At 47.6% G+C, this 25,510-nt stretch overlaps 1 protein-coding gene across 2 annotated transcripts in view; it reads left to right on the top strand.

The window, feature by feature from the left end:
• FAM234B (family with sequence similarity 234 member B) overlaps positions 1-25,415 on the top strand; it is a 39,937-nt gene extending 14,522 nt beyond the window's left edge. The window contains exons 4-14 of one of the 2 annotated variants that reach the window (XM_069581276.1): positions 1,202-1,300; positions 4,821-5,009; positions 6,063-6,193; positions 11,215-11,359; positions 11,684-11,825; positions 13,601-13,744; positions 14,045-14,126; positions 15,681-15,836; positions 18,830-18,947; positions 21,232-21,452; positions 22,342-25,415. In XM_069581276.1, the coding sequence (XP_069437377.1) occupies positions 1,202-1,300; positions 4,821-5,009; positions 6,063-6,193; positions 11,215-11,359; positions 11,684-11,825; positions 13,601-13,744; positions 14,045-14,126; positions 15,681-15,836; positions 18,830-18,947; positions 21,232-21,452; positions 22,342-22,347 (1,433 nt within the window). In that variant the 3' untranslated portion in view covers positions 22,348-25,415. Of the gene's footprint in view, positions 1-1,201; positions 1,301-4,820; positions 5,010-6,062; positions 6,194-11,211; positions 11,360-11,683; positions 11,826-13,600; positions 13,745-14,044; positions 14,127-15,680; positions 15,837-18,829; positions 18,948-21,231; positions 21,453-22,341 lie in introns of both variants that reach the window. The other variant, XM_069581277.1, reaches the window with a different exon arrangement.
• Positions 25,416-25,510: the final 95 nt, after the last annotated feature.

Here is a 25,510-nt window from a genome sequence, read left to right as displayed (position 1 = left end):
TCCTGACTGTGCTTCCTGGTGGAGTATAAGAATTTCCCTTGAGCGTAAACCCGGGAGTGAAATTGCTGGTTGGCAGGGCGTGTTGTATGTCTAGGCATGTGTGCGTGCTAAGTTGCTTCAGTTGTGTCCGACTCTTTCGCAACTCTATGGCCTATAGCCTGCCAGTCTTCTCTGTCCATGGGATTCTCCAGACAAGAATACTGGAGTGGAAAAAACAAAAAAATACTGGAGTGGGTAGCCATTCCCTTTTCCAGGGGATCTTCCTGACCCAGGGATCAAACCTGTGTCTCCTGCTTTGCAGGCAGGTTCTTTACCACTGAGCCACCTGGGAAGCCCACACGTCTAGGAGTTTATGTTAAATCATTTTCCATAGTGGTTGTACCAGCTTACACTTCCAGCAGCCACGTGTGAATTCTTTCTGAATTTGACAGTCATCCTCTGACTGCACGCTGTGTGCGTGTGTGTGTGTGGAGGGGTGATGCTGCCTACCTTGTCACTGCTCGGTGGAGGAGGAAGTCCAGGCCTCTGAGGACACCAGGGGCGGGGGGCTGCCCCGTGAACGCTTGGTGGAGGTAGGATTCTAGGCTTCCCTTGTATGTGGAGGCCTGAGTGCTGCTAGGTGAGGATGAGAGTCCAGCCTCCTCACCCAACTTCTCTGACATGACCTTGGGGTGAGAGGGGCCTTGTTACCTGGAAAGGGTTTCCACTTGGCCTGTCCTGTGGGCCGGGGTGGGGCCACAGTTTTATCTGTGGTTTTTGGAGTAGAATGGTTATTGTTGAACACTTCTTCGTCTTGCTGGGCTGTGCCTTTCCTATCCTTTGGCTGGAGACCAGCTTTTGTGGGGCCTTCCTGTGTGTCCCTGTTGGCATTTCTGGGATGCCAGCTTCTGCAGCACCTTCCCTGGGATATGTGAGGTCAAAGAAAGCCCAGGGGAACCCCCAGATTGTCCTTCCTCGGGGCTTACCATTCCCAGCCGATCTGCCTTCTCTCCTCCTTCCAGAATCTTCTCATGTTTGACTTACGGGTAATGCCCAGGGATTCTAGCTGTCCTTAGTGAGAGGCACAGGCAGAACTGGGTCTGTGTGTCTCATCTAGGAGCTGAGATCTGCCTGGTTTTTATGGAGCGTTCCCTGTCCAGCCTGGAACAGGGAACTGGTCTGTGTCACTTGCTGAGGGCTCTGTGTCTCTTGTGTCCATCAGGCGGGGACCTGTCGCCATTGGACCTGGCGGATGTAAATGGAGACGGCCTGCGAGACGTGCTCCTCTCCTTCGTGCCGTCAGGGAACGGGAGTGCGGCCGGTAAGAGGGTGGCTTTTGGAGGCCTGGGTGGGAGGAGCTGGTTGATTGGAGGGTATGAAATAAGGGAGGCATTGGGGTTGTGAGCTGATGAGTCTACAGTGAGGAGAAAGCCCTTGGCAATCCCTCGTACCCAATGAACCTGGTCATCCCTAGATAAGATATGATACACAGACCTACTTCTGACTGTGCCTCTCACTAAGGGCAGCTAGAATCCCTGGGCATTAAACATAAGTCAGGTTCATGCAGGAGCTTGTACATAATGCCTGTTTGAAGAAGTCATGGCAAGTGAGAGCTGCAGGGCACTTTCAGTGGCCGCCCTGTTCAGCGACGACCCTGAGATCCAGAGACAAGGTTTCTTGGCCACACGCCTGCCCTGAATAGCACCAGCGCTTTGGTTGCTTGAATTTTCCCTGAGTCAGTCCTCCCTGGCCTCTTAGATGATAATAAACATAGGCTCTCATCCCTGGCAGAAAGCTGTTACTGATGTTCTAACATATCCTTACGCATGTACGTCTTGCCTGGGTGTTTTCCTCTGACCCCATCTGTTTGCTCCTTTGTCTCTGCTCCCCATCCTGCTCCCTGAGGGATGAGAAGCGGACCTGTATGCATTAAGTCAGCAGGTTCGCCGGTCTGCAGGCTTCCATTAGGTTTGGCCAGTGGGGAGCACAGGCCAGAAGCTGGAGGAGAGGCAGAGTAACCAGAGGTATTTATTTCCCGGGCTTTCCCCATTGGGTCTCCTTGATCAGAGGTCACAGTCTGTCTCAAGGTGGTCCTCCCACGGACCTTCTTTTTCTGGCTTCTGAGACTCCTTCCTTCCTCCCCTGTCTCTTGGGTCCTGGGAGTGGTCACAGTTCTGAGGGACTGTACTGTCTCTTGTGATTTCTCTACACCCTGACCACATCTTTATGTCTTTATTAAACCTTCACAACTTACCCTACTTGAGTGGGCTGTTTTCTGGGGGGACCCCAGCTGATACATATCAACTTCAGAAACAAAAAAATTACATTTTCAGCATAGGTTCATGGGGCTTTTGGGTTTGCCCTGCAGTCTTCATTTAAGTGGATTTGAGCTGCAGTCTGTAAACTGATAACAGTAGCTATGGTTGGAGGCAGAGAACGCCCTCCTAGGGCTTCCCAGGGGTCCGCCTACTAATGCATGAGACACAGGAGATGCCAGTTCAGGAGATGCGGGTTTGATCCCTGGGTTGGGAAGATCCCCTGGAGGAGGAAATGGCAACCCTCTTCAGTAGGAGAAAATTGCCTAGAAATTTTCTCTTGCCTGGAAAATTCCATGGCAGAGGAGCTTGGCCCCACTATAGTCCATGGGGTCACAAAGAGTCGGACACACCTCAGTGAGTGAGCACGCATGCACAACCTCCTAGCTACTTTTTAATCATTCAGGCCCTGAAATAAAAGTTTAGGTACATTGTAGAGAAATATCTTCCCAGGGCTTGTGCAATATGTGGAAGCAATTTGGGTATAATTTTTTTTTTATGGGAAGAACCTCTAGCCTAGAAATTGACTTATATGATTGAACTTTAATTATATTTATATATTTTTTCTGCTTATGACTGATCAGCTTTTGAAGTAAAAACTCCCCCCATTCACTTTTTAGAGATTTTTTTTTAGTCATTTGGTATTTTGCATGATTTGAGTTTGGACATAAGATGGACCAGCCTGATTTGGTTATAGATTATAAAAAAAAAATAATAAAGTGAACACATAGTACTTTCTATGTGCTATGCACTATTGTATATACATATTATGAATGGATTTATCCCTCAGTGTTCCTATAAGACAGACTAATGTTATTATCCCTATTTGCAGATGGGGAAAACTGAGGCATAGTGAGGTGAAGGAACTTACCTGAAGCCCCACAGTGGCAGTGGTAAAACTGGGATCCAAATTGTACAGCTTGGAGATTCTGGGGAGTTCATGACCTTGACCCTTATGTCAGACTGCTGTGCCCGTAACCCCAGCCAGTGGGTTCAAAGGTCTGTGCCACTGGATGTGAGGAGGACTGCGTTTCTTATATGACCTGCTGTGCTCCTTGCATAGAGCTGCACTGGTTCTGTTGAGCTACCAAGGAGAGTGGTCTCTGCCTCAAGGAGTCGTCGTCTGGTAGAGAAGGGATCACCCATCACCACCCAGAAAAAGATGAGTCACACAGTTGATGTGGAGTTGGTAGGGATTTGAAGAGGGAAGGACAGCCAAGTCTGTTAATGAGAGCGTCCCTGGGAAGTCTGGGAGATAACATGTATTGCCACGATTTACCATGTAAATTGCAGCTCTGGCAACAAGGTCTGAATGAGTGAGCCAGTTTGTTACTTGCTTTTAGATTGTTTGTTTATTTCAATTTTTTGAGCATATTATGTGGCATGTGGGATCTTCGTTCCCTAACAGGCATTGAACCTGTGTCCCCTGCAGTGGAAGCTTGGAGTCTTAACCACTCCATGCCCCCAGTAAGTCCCCTTGGTTGTATATATTTAATTAACAGTTTCAAGGACTAGGCACAGTGAAGCTGTAAAACCTACATGTCCAGTCCTTATTAGCTCTTGCTAGAAGTGGGGAAGTGAGCTGGGCCTTCTGCCCGTCCTGAAAGTGAGTGTGAAACTGGCGAGAGCGAACATGATGCTTCTGATAGGGCTGCTGCGTGACGCAGAGGATTGTTTGTTACAGAAGCGGGCTGCGCGTATCCTTTATCAGCTGTCCTTGGACCTCAGTACTAAGTTTCCCCAAGTATTCCTGGGACCAGATCAGCTGAGTCCATGGGACTCCAGACCAGGGGACCTCCTGAGAGCATCGCTGTGTGTCATCTTCCGGTTTAGTTTTAAAAAAGATTCTTTTCTGCTCCCTGCATTTGCTAGCAGTGATGACAGTTCAGGCACTTTGCTCCCTTCTCTCCACATATTCTACATCAGTCTTAATTTTCGTGTTTTTTGGCCACACCATGCAGCATGTGGGATCTTAGTTGCCCAACCAGGGATCGAACCTGCACCACCTGCATTGGAAGTTCGGAGCCTTAACCACTGGGGCACCAGGGAAGTCCCTAGATCGTTCTTGAATTTTTGAGCATAACCTTGCCGTCTGGGTTTTTTGTTTGTTTTGTTTCCAACCACTCCTTTTTCATATTCTTGATTTTGCTCCTTTTATTCAGAAAGCAGTTGGCTGCTTTATGTGCCAGGTGCTTTGCAAAGCACCGAGGATGCAAAAATGAACGTGGCAGGCTTTAGCCTTAAGGATACCTCTGCTTAGCAGGACTAAGGCGACAGACATGTCAATAGACAGGGTGTGAGAGTGAAGGTGCACACAGGTCGTCTGGAGGAGGTCCCGGCAGCTCACCTTACATGAGAGATGTGTTGAACAGATGTGACAGGTGCCCCGTTCGCAGACCTTTTTCCCAGAAATATGGGGGGGGGGGGAGCTGAGCACACAGGTCCTTTAGCTTTCTTGCTCCCCTGCTCATATCTCCCTCTCATCTCCTTGGCTTCCTCCCTTTGCCGTCTCTTGTGTGCTTTTAGGTGTCTCCAGACCCCCTGCTGTCCTCGTGTGCCTTTCGGGGATGAACGGCAGCACGCTGTGGTCTAGTCCCCTCCCCGAGGAAGCCCGAGATATTACCTGTTTGGATCTGACACCAGGGGACATGGCCAAAACTGTCTGCCTGGTGACGGGGACACACAAGATGCTCAGTGCGTTCAACGGGACGTCAGGTAAAGATCGCTGGCCACGAGAGGGCCCTGCTCCTGGCAGCCCTCATCTTCGATTAGAGCAGTCTGGTAGGGAAGGGACGTTCCGCTCTCTCATGGTGGGAGGTCTGATCTCCTGCTCTGGAAGGTGGATATTGAGGGAAATAAGAGAAAGGGTTTAAGTAGAGTAGCACATCCATGGTTCAACCTGTTTGGTGATAGGATAGGGCTAAACTGAGTTATCCAAACAGAAACTGCCCTAGGGCTTTCGGTTTTGAAATAATCTCCCTGCTGTGTTCTTTGTACAGAAGACAGTGGAGCTTTGTCTCTTTGTATTTGATATATAAGGGTTCACATGTAAACTTGGGCATTAACCAGTTAAAAGTAGGCCAGTGAAAAAACTTAAGGTTTGTGGAGGCTTGTTGGTTTGGCCTCTTCTCATCTTATCACATTCAGACATATGTGACAAAAGAGAGAGAAAAAAATCAAGTATTATGGAGCCTCCTTACAGAGTCTTACACTTCCAGTGTGCTCTTAACCTTGGACTCAAATAAAGCTGGGTAAGTAGCCTCCTTCCTAGGTGTAAAGATTGGAGTCTGGGAATGGGGTTCTTCTGAGTGAAGGAAAAATTTTGCATGTGAGTTAACTCCAGAACTGAGGTCATCTTTTACGGTTTCTCTACTCCTCTGAACATGTGCCAGAGGGAGGGAGTTGGGCTTCTGTTTGGCTGTCCTTGGACAGTTCCTTAGTAGTTGGAATCATCTTTAACAGATCAATTCCTCCATTCCAGACAAGGGGGCTTTTCTTTCTTGAAAAAACTTCATCATGTCCCTATTACCTAAAAAACCCAGGTGTTGGGTTATTATATGGACTTGATAGCCAAATACTTGCAGATTTCAGTTCACACTCCCTGCTACCTTTCTCCCCAGCAAGATACAAACTAAAGGGAAAAGTGTGTAGGAGTTTCTGTCTGTCACTCAGCCCTTTTGAGTCTCTTTTCTGGCCTGGGAGCCTAGCATCTGCCTTTTGTAGAGGCAGAAAGCGCTCGTTGTGATCAGCAATTTGATCCTTCCCCAGGGAAAGCCATGTGGACTTTAAACCCAAACTACTTATCCAACGGGACCCTGGCCGCCCCGGCCGTGGTACTGCCAGATGTGGATGAAGATGGTGTTAGAGACCTCGCGGTTCTGGCCTTTGGGGAGTTGCAGGTATGTGCCATGCTCAGCTGTCCTTGTCTCTTACAGGGAAGGCAACTTTGGTCACTTCCTAGTATCATTACTAGAAACGCTGCTTGAAACCGCCTCATTACAAGGGCTTCAGTTCAGTTCAGTTCAGTTCAGTCGCTCAGTTGTGTCCAGCTCTTTGCGACCCCATGAATCGCAGCACGTCAGGCCTCCCTGTCCATCACCAACTCCCGGAGTTCACTCAAAGTCACATCCATCAAGTCAGTGATGCCATCCAGCCATCTCATCCTCTGTCGTCCCCTTTTCCTCCTGCCCCCAATCCCTCCCAGCATCAGAGTCTTTTCCAATGAGTCAGCTCTTCACATGAAGTGGCCAAAGTACTGGAGCTTCAGCTTCAGCATCATTCCTTCCAAAGAACACCCAGGGCTGATCTCCTTCAGAATGGACTGGTTGGATCTCCTTGCAGTCCAAGGGCCTCTCAAGAGTCTTCTCCAACACCACAGTTCAAAAGCATCAATTCTTTGGTGCTCAGCTTTCTTTACAGTCCAACTCTCACATCCATATATGACCACAGGAAAAACTATATCCTTGACTAGACGGACCTTTGTTGGCAAAGTAATGTTTCTACTTTTGAATATGCTACTAGCTTTCAATAAATTCTCTTTGTGAGTTCAGGTGAATAAATTGCCAGTATGAACCCATTCACCTGGTTCCATTGACGTGCATGGTGGAGCTTGGGAGCCAAATAGGTCTGTGTTTGAATTCCCGCTCTACTGCTCTGTGCTCTTGGTAAACCACAGAGCCTGTCCCAGCTCTGGTTACATCGTATGTAAAGTGGGGATGTTACTCTACTTGCAGGATTGTTATGAAAATTAGAACTAACATATTTCAAATGCCTGAAGTGGTACCTATTTTTCACCAAGAGTATGTATTGTATTGTTGATTTTACAGTGGAGCTTTGTCTCTTCGTATTTGACATACAAGGGTTGACATGTGAACTTGGGCATTAACCAGTTAAAAATGCGTCAGTGAAGAAACTAAGGTTTGTGGAGGCATGTTGGTTTGGCCTCTTATCATCTTATCGCATTCAGACATAAGTGACAAAAGGAATGGGAATATATTAATATGTTTAACTTTTATTGCAACTATAAACCAGTGAGATAGACTGATAGAAAGTCCATAGGATATATATATATATACACATATATATAATTGTAAGTGCAACAAGTAATAACAACAGGGACCAGAAAAAAAAGAGTTGTTGTTTAGGCTGTGACTGCAGACTCACTCTGGTACAGTAGTCCCTAAATTTTGCTCCTCAATTTTTGCTTTGTTGGAATTCCAGTGCCTGGCAACTAGCTATTCTCTGCACAGATAAAATAATAGTATGTTCCCTAAATCACAGGAAAGAATATATTAATGGCCAGAATTGTCTCAGTCTTAAGTTTTCATTCCTGAAGCTTTTCTCAGAACTTCTGTCAGACTTTCTCTTAGACTTTTTCTTGGACTCTCTAGCCTGCATCTGCCAGAAAAGGCTCATGGACAGAAGAATTAAACAATTGGCCAAGAATATTTGTGGACAGATGTGTCTGTAGAACATTGTAGCTTATTGTAATTTGATGAGACCTCATGGTTTTTGTAATGCATACGTGGAATGGAGTTATTAGTATAAAATATGCAAATGAAATTATTTAGAATGGAGTTAAACTTGTCAGTACTTTATGGTTTTTTGTCAAGAGAACCATAAACTAACTCAGAGTGCCCTACCAGTCACAAGTTTCAGGAGCCCTGCCCTAGTACTTCAGATGATACTTTATGTTCATGAGATGAGAGAAAAGAAGACAGATCATGAGGGAAATTTCCAAAGATGAGTCACTTTTAGGGGTCCTTTCTGTTTGTTTTTCTTCAGTTGGCCAGTTGGTCTCAGAGAAGATTGAACCAAAATGTCTAGAATTCTGCACATAATCTTTTTTCATTCTGGTTGCTGTGAATGAAGAGACTGGGGAGTCGGGAACATTTTAACAATTCCATTCATCAGGAAGTGAGTTTCAGAAGGTTCATCTGTCAGGGAGTGAGAAGTATGGGGAGTTTAGTTTTTGTTTTTTTGTTGTTTTAAGGAACTATGGTTGTTGGCAGAAGCACAGCAAAACATCAGACAGATTTGCATGTCGCGAACAAGGTTATAAATCTTGGCCTTGACTCCTCCGTCTGGCTTCTTGCTGGCCAGGAGCAGGGGACAGGACGATGGCTGGGACCTGACTGAGGAGCCCTCCATGCTGGGGAGGCTCTGTTAGAAGAGTTGACTTCTCACCTAGTCCTACTCTGTGCCTGTTTTTTTTTTTTTTGGTGGTGGGGGTAGGGATGTGGATGTGGACCAGTCTCCATTCTGTCTGGAAAGTGATAGGCAGGAGTAGCAGTCTTGGGAGAAGTGGTGGGTTCAGAGCCATCGCTTCATCTTCATACTGACCTTTCTGACTTCTGTACCAGCGACAAAGAACCCGAGGAACACGCTTGCTGTCCGCTGTAGGCATGGAAGGGGGAATGAGGCGTGTCAGGTCTTTGATTTCGAGGGGCAGCATTCTTAGATCTGGGCTTAGAGTGAGGCGGCCTTGGGACGTCGGGACCCGGCTGGGGTTACAGAGCGCACCTGGGCTAGCACGTCAGAGGGAGTGGACCTTGGAAGCCATGACGTTAACGCTGTCACGCTGCGCTGCAGTCACTGATGCACTGTTCCAGACACGTGGGCAGCCATACCCTCTGAGTCCTCAGGCTGATGGCAATAGCACTGATTTGTGACCTGGTATATTTCATTCTTGGTTTTCTCTAGAAATTTCTGTCTTATGGGTGAGAAACCTGCTTTCTCCTAGCCTCCATTCACTGTGCCCACATCAGCCCCGTAGAGCACTCTGAATGAATCTAATCCTCTTCTACATGAACGCTCTTTCGCTGGAAGCCTGGTCCCTCTAAAGCCTGCTACTGTCAAGGCTTAAAAAAAAGAGGAAGTGTTAGTCTCTCAATCGTGTCTAACTCTTTGTGACCTCATGGACTGTAGCCCGCCAGGGTCGTCTGTCTGTGGAATTCTTCCGGCAAGGATACTGGAGTGGACAGCCATCCCCTCCTCTAGGGAATCCCTCCTGAACCAGGGATCAAACCCAGGTCTCCTACATTTCAGGCAGATTCTTTACCACCTGAGCCACCAGGGAAGCCTGAATAGCTAGTTTCTCATACTGTTCCTCATGCAACATGATCCAGACCCCTTCTTTCTTGATTTCTTTCTTTTTTCACTCCACTTTGTCTGTATTTCTTTTATGTGGTACCGATAAATGAAAACAGTATTCTGTTTGTAATATAACCAGTTATATAAAATAAAGAAATTGTTACTTCTTCTGATATTGACTCCATATATGTATAAATGCAGCCAAAGATGGTGATACCCTTCCTGTTTTTGTTTATAATCAGTTAAAACACCCACATCTTTCCCACTACTCCCATTCTTTTTTCCTTCCAGTTTTATTGAGATATAGCTGACATAATAGCACTGTATAACTGACATATAGCACTGTTTAAGGTGTTACAGCAAAATGATTTGACTTACATACGTCATGAAACGATGACCACAATAAATTTAGCGAACATCTGTTATCTCATACTGATGCAAAATTAAAGAAATAGAAAAAATTTTTCCTTGTGATAAAAACTCTTAGGATATATGACTTATAACTGTTAATTATATTTATTATGTTGTATATTACATCTCTAATACTTATTTATCTTAGAGCTGGAGTTTGTCAGTTTCAATTACCTTCCTTCAATGCCCCCTCCTCCCACCCCCTGCCTCTAGAACCATGAATCTGATTTCTTTTTCTACGAATTTGTTTTTGAAGTATAATATAATTAACCTGCAATATTATGTTCGTTCCTGGTATACATCATACCAATTTGATATTCGTATATATTTCAAAATGATCACCACAGTAAGTCTTGTTACCATGAAATATCCATGTCTTAATTAACGGGCCAATTTTTTTCTTTCAGATTTTGACCCATCTTCCAGCCTAAGACTTTTTGGAATTTTCAGTTTGTCATATAGCATACTAGCTATCTCTCTCAGCTTTGTGATAAACCTGAATTCTATTCATTCATGTCTTTGATAAAAGAATGAGCAATAGGAATAAGATAATAGCTGGGTGAAGTGACATTCCACCAAAACTCCCTCTGGGTTGGCACTGGCCCCTTCCTGGGGTACACTGAGAACCATATCTCTTTATCTTGTCCATAAGTATTCATGACAATAAACTCAGTCAAAAGCTTTACTGAAATCAAGACAGCAATGTAGTCCTTGTATTTCTCAACCAGTGCCTCTATTCCCAAAAGAAAACCCTCTCGTGCAGGGGTTGGTAAACCATGGCTTGCAGGCCAAGTTGGGCCCACTGTTTGTTTTTGTAAATAAAGTTTTATTGTCACATCTATTCATTCACATATTGTCTATGGCTGCTTTTTCACTAGAGTAGAGTAGAGTAGTTGCTGTGGAAACTACCTGGCTGGAAAACATAAAATGTTTACTGTCTTGCCCTTCCCAGAAAAGGTTTGCTGATGTCTGCTTGCGAGTGAGGTTGATAGTGGCCAGGCCAGACATGTGTGTTATAATGGGAGCACATGGCCTGCACTGATTCTTGTGGGACCACATATTGCTGGGGATTTATGGGTATAGGGGTGGGTAGTGACTGGTAGGTCCTGTATGTAGCTCTAGGCTAGAGTTCAGTGCTTCAGGAGACTGCTCCTCAGCAACAGCTGTACTTTGGAGAAGTTGCCCAAATCACCATGCAGGTGCCCTTGGCTTGTATCTTACAAGGGAATGGGGCATTTGCTTCACTTTCTAACTTCCTGGGAAATACGGCAAAGCAGGTGTGGCCTTGGGCTTTTCAACTTTGGGAGGTGTTTCTGACCCCTTAGCTGACGAGAAGGAATGACTGTGGAGACAGGACTTGATTCGGTAGCAACAGGGTCTCTATGGACTCAACCCCGGTCTTTCACTGTATCAGCAGGATCTGTGTTTTCTGCTGGTGTCTGGCCGGACAGGGAGCCCCGTGGGCCGACCTGTGAAGTATAACATCGTGGGAGTGGGCAACCTGATTGGCCCTCAGGTTTACATCACTGCCAGCGGGGCCGCCTACATCCTGTTTGGCTTTGGTAAGAAGTGAGGCTCGTTTTTGCTGCTGTCCCCATGGGTGTGTGGTGGTCTCCCTGGACGATGGGGAGAAAGCCTGGAGTCTCCAACACCAGCCCTCTGTCACCTCCTCTGCCGGGGACCCCCTGCCACAGGGTATTCACTCTGCTGTCCCTGGCCGCCTTCTCCAATGAGAAGACTGCCCAGCATCTGCTTAGCCACCTCCCTACTGGCTCCCTGTGTGAACCCATCCCTCCTCCCGGGCTCTGGGTCTCCCACTCCTGTCCTCCCCCTGGGAAAGTTCTATGGAGTTCAGCTTCTCCATGTTGGTTCTTCTGTGCTGTTAGGTAATATCCAGGCTGTCGCCCTGCGGGATATTTTCATCCAGGCCCAAAATCGAGACAACTTACCACCTTCCCTGCAGATAGAGGAACCTGAGTGGGAGAAGCAGAGATCCGTCAATCTGTCTGAGCTCATTGATGTTTACAGGTGGGCAGCCGTCTGGTCCTGCCATGGTGAGACCTGAGCCCACGCTTGCCTGGAATCTCGGTGTCTGGTGGGCTGGCAGACACGTGGGCAGAGGTTTGGGGGTAAAAATGGTGCCTGGCCTTTGTGGACCACCTCCTAATCTGGTTACAAGGAATTAGAAATGCTCTTCTCCTGGCAACATAATGTGTTGATGTCTGTATGTAGGTGATCACTTTGCACACAGCGGGCAGAGAAGGGTATTTGGAGTGGGAGTCAGAGCAGGGCAGTTGAGACTGGGGAACCTCAGGTAGGGAAATGGGATTTATTTAACAGAATTGCTTGTAAAACTCTGCTGAAGGATCAGCCCTGCTGTGTTCCTGTGTTTTTCTCTTAAAGAATCATTGTGGCAGAGGAAAAAAATAACATCCACGAAATCTATTTTTTTTTGCCTCATTTTTTTCTTAACTAAAAGCTTGTTATTTGTCATATGCAGTGGATGTTATCCATTTCATCCTGGGCCTGGGTAATAATTTTCTTTGTTATTTTTCTACCAGAAGCTTCAGATCATCTTCTAGCATTTTCTTTGTTGCTGTTCAGTGCTAAGTGTGTCTGACTCAGTCCTATCCAACTCCTTGCAACCCCATGGACTATAGCCCACCAGGCTCCTCTGTCCATGGGATATCCCAGGTAAGAATATTGGAGTAGGTTGCCATTTTCTTCTCCAGGGCATCTTCTCGACCCAGGGATTGAACCCATGTCACTTGCATTGTAGGTGGATTTCTCGCTGCTGAGCCACTGGGGACCCAGCATTGTCTTAGGCAGTATCACATTGTGTCAGTGCATTTGACAGATGTTAAATAGAGTGGTCCTAGCAACTTCACTTTCACGCATTGGAGAAGGAAACGGCAGCCCACTCCAGTGTTCTTGCCTGGAGAATCCCAGGGACGGGGGAGCCTGGTGGGCTGCCGTCTATGGGGTCGCACAGAGTCAGACAGAAAAACCCAAATGAACTTTTTGACAAACCCAATAATTTGATGAAGTGTCGAGTGTGAGCTGGTGCTGAAGCTCCAGTATTTTAGCCCCTTGATGGGGGAAGCCAACTCATTAGAGAAGACCCTGATGCTGGGAGAGATTGAAGGCAGGAGGAGAAGGGGGTGACAGAGAATGAAATGGTTAGATAGCATCACTGACTCAATGGACATGAGTTTGAGCAAACTCCGGGAGATGCTGAAGGACAGGGAAGCCTGGTGTGCTGCAGTCCATGGGATCACAGAGTCGGATACAACTTAGTGACAACAACAGCAACGACGAGAATGAGCTGCTGTCCAAGCGTAATGACAGTTTCAGGCATCCTGTCCCCACCTCTGGCTCCTTCCCTGTGATTGTTCTCAGCTCTGTTATCTTTTCAGAGCATCCAGTGTGAGGGGCACTTTTCTTGTCTTTTCCTTCTGAAATTGCATAAATTTTCTAGGGCTCCTTGATTTCTAAAGAAACCAGGAAAAAGAGATTCAAATGAAACAGCAAGAGTACCCCTCTTTTTAAGAAAAAAATTTTTTTTGGTTACACCATGTAGCATGTGGGATCTCACTCCCCCTACCAGGGAGCAAACACATGTCACCTGCAATTTAAGCATGGAGTCTTAACCACTGGACCACCAGGAAAGTCCCAAGACAAGATCCTGGTAGGAGACTAATGCAAGGGTCTGTACAGACATCTGCACTTAGAGGATTAGCCAGAATATATGGGCAGGAATTTCACCCCAGGCTGAGACTGTCGGGGTCTCTCGTTTAACTCAGCGATGGGGTGGAGCTCCTCCAGATGGTGAAGGCGCCGGATTCCAACAGCAGCAACCTCCTGATCACAACCAGACAAGGCCTCGTCCTGCTTCGGGGGCAGAACCTCACCCGTTCCTGGGTCTTGGGCCTGCAAGGCCCGCACAGGTTAGTGATGTGCTTCTACTCACTCAAAACCGTGCGGTTTGAGGCCTGCGCAGGTCCCAACCTGTCTGTGGTTTGGGGTTGCTATCTGCCTCATAGAGCAAATTAGAGGCTTTGTCTTCTGGGAAGACAAAAGTCGTCTTCTCCTGAAAAGACCTCTTACACAGTTAGCGTTGAAAAAAAAAAAAACCGTGCGGAACCATTGCTTGATGTTAATATCTGGAGCCGGTGCACGGGGAGGGGGGTCCCATTCTCCCCTTTTGGTCCTTCACTTCCTATCACTCACATTGCTTTCACTTGCAGCCAGCCTACTCCGGGGTATTTCACGGATGATGAGACGATAGATTTCCTTCTGCAGATACCAAATGGAGTTGGGATGAAAAAGGTAAAACCTGGGGATGAAGATCAGTCAGAACATATATCCAGAATGAACGTGGTGTCCAGGCCTGCGCTTGGCATCATGAAAAATAGAAAGAACCTTAAAACACGGTCCCTTCCTTCCAAGAACTCCAAGTGTAGCTGGATGGGTAAAATGAACAGTCACAATGCAGTGCTAACATCTACAGCAGCAGAAGCTTTTCTCACTGCCCTACTCCTTGTATAGCAGTTCCTTGTGGATTCTCAGTGTCCATGTGCTTTCTGAAGTCTCTTGCTGGGGAAAGGCTGGTACCAATAAATGTACCACTTCAGTTTATGTACTGAGATTTCAGAGAAGGTAGGCCAGCTGGGGCAGTGGGTTGTCATGGAAGACTTCATGAAGGAGGGAAAGGTTATCAGGGCCTGGCAGTTGAATTGCATTTCTAGAAGCAGGGCAGATCCACTCAGGAGCTCAGAGTCCCTGAGATGTATGGTGGAGTATATTCCAAGGTCACCAATGTTGTTGTCATCTGGTCGCTAAGTCGTGTCTGACTCTCTGCGACCCCATGGACTGTAGCCTGCCAGATGCCTCTAGCCATAGGATTTCCCGGTCAAGAATACTGGAGTGGGTTGCTTTGTTCTCCTGTAGGGCATCTTCTCGACCCAGGGATTGAACCCAAGTCTTCTGCAGCTCCTGCATTGCAGGCACATTCTTTGCCCACTCAGCCATACTCAGCCATCAGGGAAGTCCCTGGAATTTTGGCAGATGGGAAGCTGTTTTGTTCTAGAACTGTGCAGTATGAGGGATTTGGGGTGATGAGGAAGTATGCATGCAGCCAGGGATTTTGAATTCCCCTTAATTATCTTTTGAGAGATACAGCTGAGTGAATTTTCTCTTAATTTATTAATTTTTTGCCTGTTCAGAGTTTGCTCTTGTAAATTTGCGGCTCCCCTTGGGCTGAGCTGCACCTGCCAGGTTGCACATAGCAGAGTGAGACTCTAAAGCACAGGGGACAGGACTGAGCTGTCACCTGATCGTGTTCCCCTAACTGTGGTTGGCCATGGTCACCAGCAGGAAGGGACAGAGACGAGGCATGGGTTTTAGCTCCTCCACAGCGGAATGGCTGCTCTGCCCAGGACCGCCCCAAGTACAGAGTAATCGGTGTCACTTCCTGTCTCTGAGCCTCTGTTTCCTCATCTGACGATGAGAGGAGGCCTTGATGATTTGTAATGTCCCCTCCCACCGGGAATTCTTCAGTCCTTCAGGCTCTGTCTAGACTTCTGGTTGTTGTTGTTGAGTTGCTAAGTCATGTCCGAATCTTTGTGACCCCATGGACTGTAGCACACCAGGCCCCCATGTCCCTCTCTGTCTTCCAGAGTTTGCCCAAGTTCATGTCCTTGCCCAGACTCCTGAACCTAGTTGTTACGTAACGCTCCCTGAACACCCCATTGTTTGCATCTGGTTTAAGCTCCGTTAATGTGTGTGGTGTTTGCGTGTCTGTGGGTTTTTGTCTGGCTTTGTGTTTGTGCGTTTTGCTGTCTCTCTGAGGATGGGTCATACTCATCGCCTTCTCTTCTGCAGGTGATGGTGGTGGACGGAGACTCTGGCCTGGTCACGTGGAGTTACAGCATCCCGTGTCACATGAAAGAAACTCCGGCCACATCAGCAGCCACTGTGGAGCAGAAATCTGTCTTCCTCTTCTGGGCTGAAGGGCTGTCAGCTGCATCGCCCAATCCTGTGAGTGAGCCTAATGTCAGACGGCACCTGCTCTTGAGGCTGACCGGGTCTGGAGGTCTTGTTAGACCTGCTCTCTTCAGAGCGGTTGTGGGTAGAGACAGTGACCTGGATGGGAGGGAAACCCAGAAGGGAGGGCGTGTGTGTGCATAAGGCTGATTCGCTTCACTGTGCAGCAGAAACCATCTCAGTGTTGTGAGGAAACCATGTTGTTGTTTCTAGTCGCTAAGTCATCTCTGACTCTCTCCATCGGCTGAAGATGAAGGTTCCCCTGGGGGTTCACAGGAGAGACGTTCTGATGTGCAGAAGGCAGATTCGAGAACAGATTTCTTTTTGATTTAATTACTTACTTAATTTTTGGCTGTGCTGGTCTTCGTCTCTGTGCGGGCTTTTCTCCAGTTGGAGTGAGTGGGCGCTGCTCTCAGTTGCAGTGGCTTCCCATGGGCCCTAGGGCGTACGGGCTTTAGTAGCTGCAGCACGTGGACTCCGTAGTTGTGGTTCCCGGGCTCGAGAGCACAGATTCAGTAGATGTGGTGCATGGGCTCAGCAGTTACTGCACTCTGGCACGCGGGATCTTCCCAGACTAGGGATCGAACCCACATCTCCTTCACTGGCAGGCAGATTCTTCACTACTGAGCCGCCAGGGAAGCCCTGAGAACATCTTCAGTACTATCCTGAGGGGCTTTAATGGGGTTGAGGAGATGGGCGTGCTGCCCCTGCCGGGTGCCAGGGGGTTTTGAGTAAGACTCACTCTGATTTAGTTTAGTTAAACCCAAGTTGACCAGCACCTACTGTGCGCCAGGGACCTCAGGATAAACTGGGGACAGTGCTGCCATCTGGAGGACAAGCAGATGATCCTGGGTGATGGGGAGCCTGACGGAGGGGGAGTCCTGAGTTCATCAGCCATGCACTCTAGAACTTACCTTTTCTGAGTCTCACGCTCTTTATCTGTTAATGCAGATGCTAATATAGTCCCTCGCTTTAGGATAAGATTTCCAATGATGATTGTCCTAACTCTGAAGTTCCCTAATGTATGACCGTGGACATTCTACCTAACATTTAACTTCCTGGTTTCCTCATTTAATAAAACGAGGGACTCAGACCAGATGACTGTCAAATGTAAGCAACTACAAACAAGCACAAAACAAAAGCAGGCTACAAATGCTCTAAGGGGGTGCAGATACAAAGTTTAGATGGAAGCACCAAAGGAGGAGGGTCTTCATTTTGTGGAGGGGGGAGGCGATTAGGGAGCTTTTCACGCAAGAGGTGGCATCGAGTTGGAGACCTCGTGACAAGTGTTTTAATGTGGAAGAGTGGCTCTTGAGGATGATGTCCAAGGGGAAATGAAATTGGCCAAGGACAGGTAAAGCCTGGTGAAGTGTGAGCTTGTTTCACAGACCTTCTTGGAGCATGGATGTGCAGGCAGATAATCATAGGAGGCTGGGAAAGGCTGATTTAGGTTACATGGTTTTCATGCGAAGGAGTTTGGGCTCCATTCTGTAGGCAGTGAGGAGGGACGTTGGCTATGTCCTTTCTTTCTTTCTTTTTTTAAATTTTTGGAGTGGTACTGGTAAAGAACCCACCTGCTAATGCAGGAGATGCGAGAGACCCGGGTTCGATCCCTGGGTCGAGAAGATCCCCTGGAGAAGGGCACAGGAACCCTCTCCAGTATTCTTGCCTGGAGAGTCCCATGGACTGAGAGGAGCCTGGCGGACTACAATCCTTGGGGTTGCAGAGAGTGGGATTTGACTGAGCAGCTAACACTTTCCCTTTCACATAGTTGATTAATAATGTGTTAGTATCAGGTGTACAGCAGAGAAATTCAGTTATATATACATACATGTATCTCTTCTTTTTCAAATTCTCTTCCCATTTAGGTTGTTACAGAATGTTGAACACAGTTCCCTGTGCTATACTGTACACCCTTCTTGGTTATCCTTTTTTTTTCAAAATAACTTTTTATATTGGACTATAGCCAATTACCAATGTTGTGATAGTTTCAGGTGGACCACAAAGGGACTCAGCCACACGTGGTTATCCATTTTAAATATGGCAGTGTGTACATGTCAGTCCCAAACTCCCTAACTATCCCTTCGCCCTAGCCTTCTCCCCTGGTAACTTAGGTGTCTGTGACATGAATAAGCTATTTTCTTGTCATGTGAGCTGCCCATGGTGCTGGGATCCTGGATATGGGAAGTCCCTTTTATGCTCTGTGGGTACTGGTGGGAGCGGGGTTGTGAGCTTCCCGCCCAAGTGACCCCTCCCCTGCTGACTGTGGAGGAGCAGGGCTGACACTCACTCCCGGGAGGGGAGGCACTGGGTACCCATTCACGGGGTTCCTGTGCTGTACGGTGTTGTGTCTGCAGAATATCAACCTTGCATGCAGTCAGATGGTGAAGAAAGTTCCAGTGTGCATTGCTTCTGCCTTAGGGGGTCAGGAGACTGACAATGAGATCTTGGGATTTTTGTTTTTGTAATTAATGAGTGTCTGATCCATGTCTTATTTATTTCAGGAATAGATAAGATTTTCATGAATTTATTTTTTAGCTTGACACTTGCAGTTGGCTTTGCTATCCAGTAAAAGCAGGAGTCTTTGGTTCACCGTGTTTTTATAAGCAGGCTTTCCCTTGACAAGCCCCTCCTGCTGCCAGGGAAGAACTGTTCCTGATACTCGCCGAGGCACCAGACTGTGAGGGCTCCATCATTTTCTCTCCTGGGGCATGCCTATTTTCTTTCTTCCTTCCTGTTTCCTATGAGGGAGAAAGCGTTTTCCAGCTCTGGTGGTTTGATGAAGTTAGTGTTTAGCCAGTGTTTTGAGATTTGAAATGACATGTCTCTCGTACGTGGAGTTTCTCTCATACATGCCCTGGAGTGGGATCGGGGCTTGGCCTCATAGTAGATGAGTAACCCCCACCATCTCTGCCGTCCCTTCATCTGAGCAACGTTGTACAAGGGAATGTGGACTGACCTCTGCTCTCCCTGTTTCTCATCATCAGGATGTTGTCCTGGGAACTGGGCCACCCAGCCTTCACCACCTATACCTCCTGCATCCCACCTTCCCCTCCATCCTCCTGGATCTGGCCAATGCCACTGGCACTGTGACAGCTTCAGAGGGTAAGTCCCTGGGGGTGATGCAGAGGAGGGGAGGGGACGTGCTGGCTGGGTGAGGGGGATGAGGTGTGTGCTGTGGATGAGAGCAGGACGTGTGCCCTGAGCGGCTCCCTGCATTTCCCTTGGTACCATGGCGCCTGGGGCCACTGCCCAAGAGTGCCCTCTGAGGCTGTACCTGGCTCACAGGGTGAGGACCCACAGTCCCCGAACATTCTAGAATGCTAGAAGCTACCGGGCAGTGCTATCCCATCCCCAAGCGTTCAGGGAGCTAATGTTTCAGCAGCCGTTTACCTGTCGTCAGCCATGGGCCAGGCACTGCGCCTAGTGCTGGGAATACAAATCAGAGTAGTTTCTCAACCCTGTAGGAGCTTAGGAGCCAGAACTCACTGCAAAGGATAAAACAGAGGCAGGATATTTCCTCAGGGCATTTGTTTAGGCTCAGTCATGTCCGATTCTTTGCGACCTCGTGGACTGTAGCCCCCCAGGCTCCTCTGTGAGATTTGCCAGGCAAGAATACTGGAGTGGGTTAGTCTCCATAGAGACTTTCTTACTGCACATGCCCAGTGCATGGAAACTGGAGCCAAGAGGAAAAGGGAAGAAGAAAAGTCACCTGCAGTCTGACCACTCATAACCACTAACATTGGCAAATGATGTTTCATGTGGTTGTTCAGTTGCCAAGTTGTGTCCAACTCTTTGTGACCCCATGGACTGCAGCCCACCAGGCCTCCCTGTCCATCATCAGCTCCCAGAGTTTGCTCAAATTCATGCCCACTGAGTCAGTGATGCTATGCAACCATTTCATCCTCTGCTGCCCCTTCTGCCCTCAATCGTTCCCAGCATCAGGGTCTTTTCCAGTGAGTCAGCTCTTGGCATCAGGTGGTCAAAATATTGGAGCTTCGGCTTCAGCATCAGTCCTTCCAATGAATATTGAGGACTGATTTTATTTAAGATTGACTGGTTTGATCTCCTTGCAGTCCAAGGGACTCTCAAGTCTTCTCCAGTACCACAGTTCAAAAGCATCAGTTCTTTGGTGTTCAGGCGTTCCTTATGGTCCAGCTCTCACATCCATACATGACTACTGGAAAAACCATAGCTTTGACAGTGCTGACCTTTGTCAGCAAAATGATGTCTCTGCTTTTTAATACACTGTCTAGGTTTGTCACAGCTTTCCTTCCAAGGAGCAAGGATCTTTTAATTTCATGGCTGCAGTCACTGTCCACAGAGATTTTGGAGCCCAGGGTCACTGCTTCCACTTTTCCCCTTTCCACTTTTTCCCCTTCTTTTTGCCATGAAGTGATGGGACCAGATGCCATGATCTTAGTTTTTATAATGTTGAGTTTCAAGCCAACTTTTTCACTCTCCTCTTTCAACCTCATCAAGAGGCTCTTTAGCTCCTCCTTGCTTTTTGTCATTAGGGTGTCATCTGCATATCTCCGGTTATTGGTATTCCTCCCAGCAGTCTTGATTATAGATTATCATTCATCCAGCCCTGCATTTTGCATAATGTACTCTGCATATAAGTTAAATAAGTAAGGTGACAGTTATACAGCCTTATTGTATTCCTTTCCCAATTTTGAACCAATCATTGTTCCAATGAACATTACATAATGGTAATTAAGAATCAAGACCATTTTTATTGCAACACCTGGTTTATAGATGAGGCAGAATAAACACTAACTTGGTACAGAGATTAGGCCACGAGGCACTGACAATCTAGGAGTTACCAGAATTTCTAGTTTGTTGTGCTCCGTTTTCTACCGCAGTTGGCCAGTCCCCTCACTTCCTGATCTTGGGCTTTCTCAGAAGCAGCTTTGGGACTTACCTGGTAGCTCAATGTAAAGAATCCACCTTGAAATGCAAGGGACATGGGTTCGACCCCTGGTCAGGGAACTAAGATTCCATGTGCCACAGAGCAACTAAGCCTGTGCCACAACTACTGAAGTCTGTGCGCCACAACCAGAGAGTCTGTGTGCTGCAATGAGAGATCCCACGAGACACAATGAAGACCCAACACAGCCAAGATAAAGAAATTATTAAGTGCAAAAAGGTAGCCGCTGTGGAGAAGCGCAGGTATAGAAACAGAGGATTTGCCGCTTTGCTGGCCACCAGCTGCTCACCAGTGTGCACCCATAGTCTAGTCGGTCCCTTGTGTTGATTAGCACGCAGTAAACGTCTTGCATGAATCAGCAGAGGAGGAAATGGGTGAATGAGTCTTGAGCCCAGCCACTCTCCTGTGAGCCCAAGTCTTCTGTCCTCATTGACTGCTCTCCTTTGTATCCTGCCTCAGTTGGGATCAACGACCTGTGGAAAGACGCCTTTTACGTTACCAGGACAACAGGGCCCAGCTCTGAAGGGCACCCGGCACCCCTGGTGGTCAGCAAGCTCAGTCTGCGGTGGGCACTGATGGAAGGCCAGATGGTCCAGCTGGAGGAGACCACCCCCAAAATCGGCCGCGGGGAGCTGCGCAGATTCCTCTCGAGGATAAAGTTCGTCGACTCTCCCTACCAGGTGACAAGCTTGGGAAAGAAAGTGTGTGGTTACTCTTGAGGGTGAAGGGCAAACACAGCCAACTCCAAGTCTGCTCTTTAGAAGGTCAGGGGTGCGGGTGGGCACCTTGAGTTGCTAGGTATCAGGAAATAGCTGTTTTGGACCAGCATTATTTCATAGGGGTGAGTGATGACCTTGAACTATTGCTTGGTTGTTCTGAGCTGGAAATGGTACCCTCTTTCTTAGAGGAGACATTTGGAAGTGTGGGATCATAGCTTTTGCTGTTACTCCAGGTCTTTCCTGGGTAAGGCTGGTGATGCCAGCTTCGTGCAGGGCTTGTGGCAGTTACCTGCTGTGAAGAACTCTTAGTGTTGTTGTTGAATTGCTAAGTTGTGTTTGACTCTTTGACCGCATGAACTGCAGCATGCCAGGCTTCCCTGGCCTTCACCATCTCCTGGAGTTTGCTCAAACTCATGTCCATTGAGTCAACGACACCATCCAACCATCTCATCCTCTGCTGGCCTCTTCTCCTCCTGGCCTGAAGTCTTTCCCAGCATCAGGGTCTTTTCCAGTGAGTCAGCTCTTCGCATCATGTGACCAAAGTATTGGAGCTTCACCTTCAGCATCAGTCCTCCCAGTGACTATTCAGGGTTAATTTCCTGTAGGACGGACTGGTTGTCTTGCTCAAAACGCACCCCCTGCCCTAGCCAATATGACAGCCTAGTTCAATGTTCAAGAATGAATCGTGGAAAAAGATAAAGTCTCTGGGCCTTTCTGGAGGGACACTTGTAAACTTTGGAGGCTAAAACAAAAGGATAGGGAAATAGAGGGATATTCTACCTTGAGAGTCCTTCCATGTCTCTACCATGAAAAAAATTAAAGTCACTGATTCGTGCCCTTTTCTCCCTAGATCTAGGCTGCTGGACTCTTCAGTTCCAGAAGAAGTGAACGGAGTGGCACTGTCCCTCCCCAGCGGGTGTAAACATAGTGCTTTGGAGAGGAGGACTTCTGTCACCCCCTTCCACCTCCTCTGCGTGACCGTCGCCAGGCACTTCGAAAGGCACTTGGAATTCTTCGATAACAGCACCACCCATTTGGCTGGGGTATCTTACCTGCCCGCCCGACCCCTGAATTAACCCCTTCTCCTAGGCACTCTGTGTGGATAGTTTGGAACTGTGAATCTTACTGTTTTATTTTCTGTTTGTCTAATGTATGAACCCTGGCTGGGAAATTCCAGTGAAGTCCTTCCCTGGAACGTTTTGCTGTGCCTAACGCCCTGAGCGTGTATCTGTCTGTTCATGTGGTGATGAAGCCTTCTCTAGATACGCACATCGTAAGCTCCCAGGTTCTCATCCGCCTGAAACACATCTTGTTGGTTTGGGTCCTCTTGAGACAGGTAGCCCACCTCTGACTTGGAGGGCCCCTCAGCCTCTCTCCCCTATTCCCCCTCTGCTGGTCTCTCTCCTAGTCCCCCCTGCTGGTACCTCGCCTGGCCCCTGACCTTGGCAGCAGCAAGAAAGACTGACACGGGATAGCATGAGCCAGCCAGAATTCTCATTTCTTCCTCATCTTAGGCCTCCTGTCTCGTCTCCTCACATATTCCTTCTCTGTAGGTGTAATGACCATAACGATTAACCCTGATTGGTGTGAGGCGACACCTCGTTGTAGTTTTGGTTTGCATTTCTCTAATAATGAGTGAGGGCTTCCCTGGTGGCCCAGAGGTTGTTGAGCATCTTTTCATGTGTTTATAGGCCATCTGTATGTCTTCTTCCTGAGAAAGACTGAAGGCAAAAGGAGAAGGGGGCGGCAAAGGATGAGATGGTTAGATAGCATCACCGACTCAATGGAGAGAGATGAGCAAGGAGATAGTGGAGGACAGAGAAGACTGATGTGCTGTAATCCATGGGATTGCAAAGAGTCAGACATGACTTAGCAACTGAACAACAATAACATATCTTCTTTGGAGAAACGTCTGTCTGGGTCTTCTGCCCGTTTTTGATTGGGTTGTTTTTGTGCTGTTGAGCTGTGAGCTGCTTATAGATTTTGGAAATTAATCCTTTGTCAATTGCTTTGTTTGCAATAATTTCCTCCCATTCTGACTATTGGAAAGGGAGCAAAAGTGGTTTAAATCCCCCCCTCCCCCCAGCCCCTCCCCCAGCAAGGTCCAGAGGCTATGTCTCGGTTGGTATCATTCTGCCTCTCGTGGTCATTTTTATCGTGTTTATTGCGGATGTGCTTATGTGTATGCCATCCTCAGCTTAGAGGAAAACTCAAGTCAGGAACAACTGAGGCAGGCAGCCTCAGCCCCCTTTCATCTCCACTCTGCTTTCTCAGCATCTTCTCCTCATGGGCATCTTCCTTTCTGCTCTTTTATTCAGGGAAATTTCTGCTTTGCTTGCGCGAGAGCCAAGCTGTTTCAGGACTTTGGCTCTGGCTTCTTGAGCCCAGCATGCAAACGTTCTGCCGTGTACACTCCTCTTCCTTGTAGAACCCTTGAAGTAGAGTATTTTGAGAAAATGTCTCTGTAAATACTATAGCTTTTATAAGTGGTGAAATTCTATAGAGTTATCTCTAGCGCTTCCTTCTTCCTTCTTCTGTATGGATATGTTACTTTATCAGGTTCTCTGTTAAACGTCTAGACCATTGTTCATACAGCAGGGAATCCCACATGAGCCGGAGGAGAACCACTTTTGTTCTGGAATAATTTTGATAAGTCATCCCTGAGTACACTCAGGTTCTCTCTTGACTTAAACCTGTGTCTTTTTAGCTTGTGTTAATAGGTTACTCGACTTCAGAGATTACAGAAAGTTGGGATGCCAGATTTAAAGGGATCTGTCTGAATTGCCCACTGGTAGGCATTGTGACCTAACAGAAAGTTGGTAGCCAGAGCTCTAAGCAACCATGGTGCCCAGCCTGTAGACTGGTCTTTTAATCAGGTTTCTGCCCTCCCATCCCCTCTGAAAGCAAATTTGGTTCTAGCTCTTTGAAAGGCATGTTTGGGTCCAGCTTATTGTAAACTTAGGGGAACAATTAGAAGATATCCAGGAGCAAGGGATTGATTCCAGATTCACTTCTAGGGTTTTAATCTGCCTGGCTAGAAGGATGTAGGATCAAATTTGGTCTAGGAGAGAATTCTAAGGACTAATTCACAGTCAGCTGAATACCTAAAGCCTGAGTGGCCATCATGTGGCCTGGGGCTGGGCCACCTGGGGCCCTGCCACATGGACGCTTCCTGGGAAGCCACCCACTGTGGGCAAGAGTCAAATGCAGAGTTGTTTACTGAGGATCTGGTTTGAGAGGGACTGTTGAGGGCGGGAGAGTGTATTTATGCTGGGCGTGTCCCAGAAATACATCAGTAGCAGTCAGGGGGAAAAAAGTCCCTGAATTCTTTGTGGTGTGTTTGCAAACCAACTTAACAGAGACTGTTTTGACCTTGATCACTTTGAATCTCTCTCTGGCTAAAACAGCAGGACACAGGTTTCCTCTTTCTCTTGCAGCCAGTACAGTGGGGTGTACATGATGGATGAAGATCGAGGAAGCTTCATCTGACTGGTGTGGGTGCTGGGCTATTGTCAAACATGTCCCTGAACTTCCTTCTCTTCTCAGGCAACCCCCTGACCAGATGTCTAAGACAGGAAGGGCTCCTCTCCTCCCCTGCGCTCCACTCGGGGTGCCAGCAGAGCCCATCAACCACTACTTAGAAACGGTACTGACTTCTGAGAACACAAGGCTGTTCCTTCTCCCAGCATCTCCTGTTTACGTCCCTTATGAACCCTCCACCCTAGATAACATCTTCCCCACCATCCCCTCCCAGAGGGTCTCTGCCGCCTTTCCTCGTGTGGTCGGTGGCTTCCCCCCGCCCCTTCGAATGTGAATGGCCATCCTTAGTACCCGTGTTTAAGGAGAGCCAGCTGGTACGTTGTCAGGAAGCACTGTTTAAAATGTGAATTGTTACAGAACAAATAAACACTGTATAGAAGCGTACGTGTGTGCTGCTCACATTATTCCCAGCCTCGCGGACGGTGTGTCCGCGAGGGTGCGGACGTGAGCCGGGGTCTCAGGAGTGTCAGCTGCAGCCT

The sequence above is a fragment of the Ovis canadensis genome, chromosome 3, assembly GCF_042477335.2.
Source record: "Ovis canadensis isolate MfBH-ARS-UI-01 breed Bighorn chromosome 3, ARS-UI_OviCan_v2, whole genome shotgun sequence".
NCBI lineage: Eukaryota > Metazoa > Chordata > Mammalia > Artiodactyla > Bovidae > Ovis > Ovis canadensis.
This window is presented reverse-complemented; position numbering and strand designations above follow the sequence as displayed.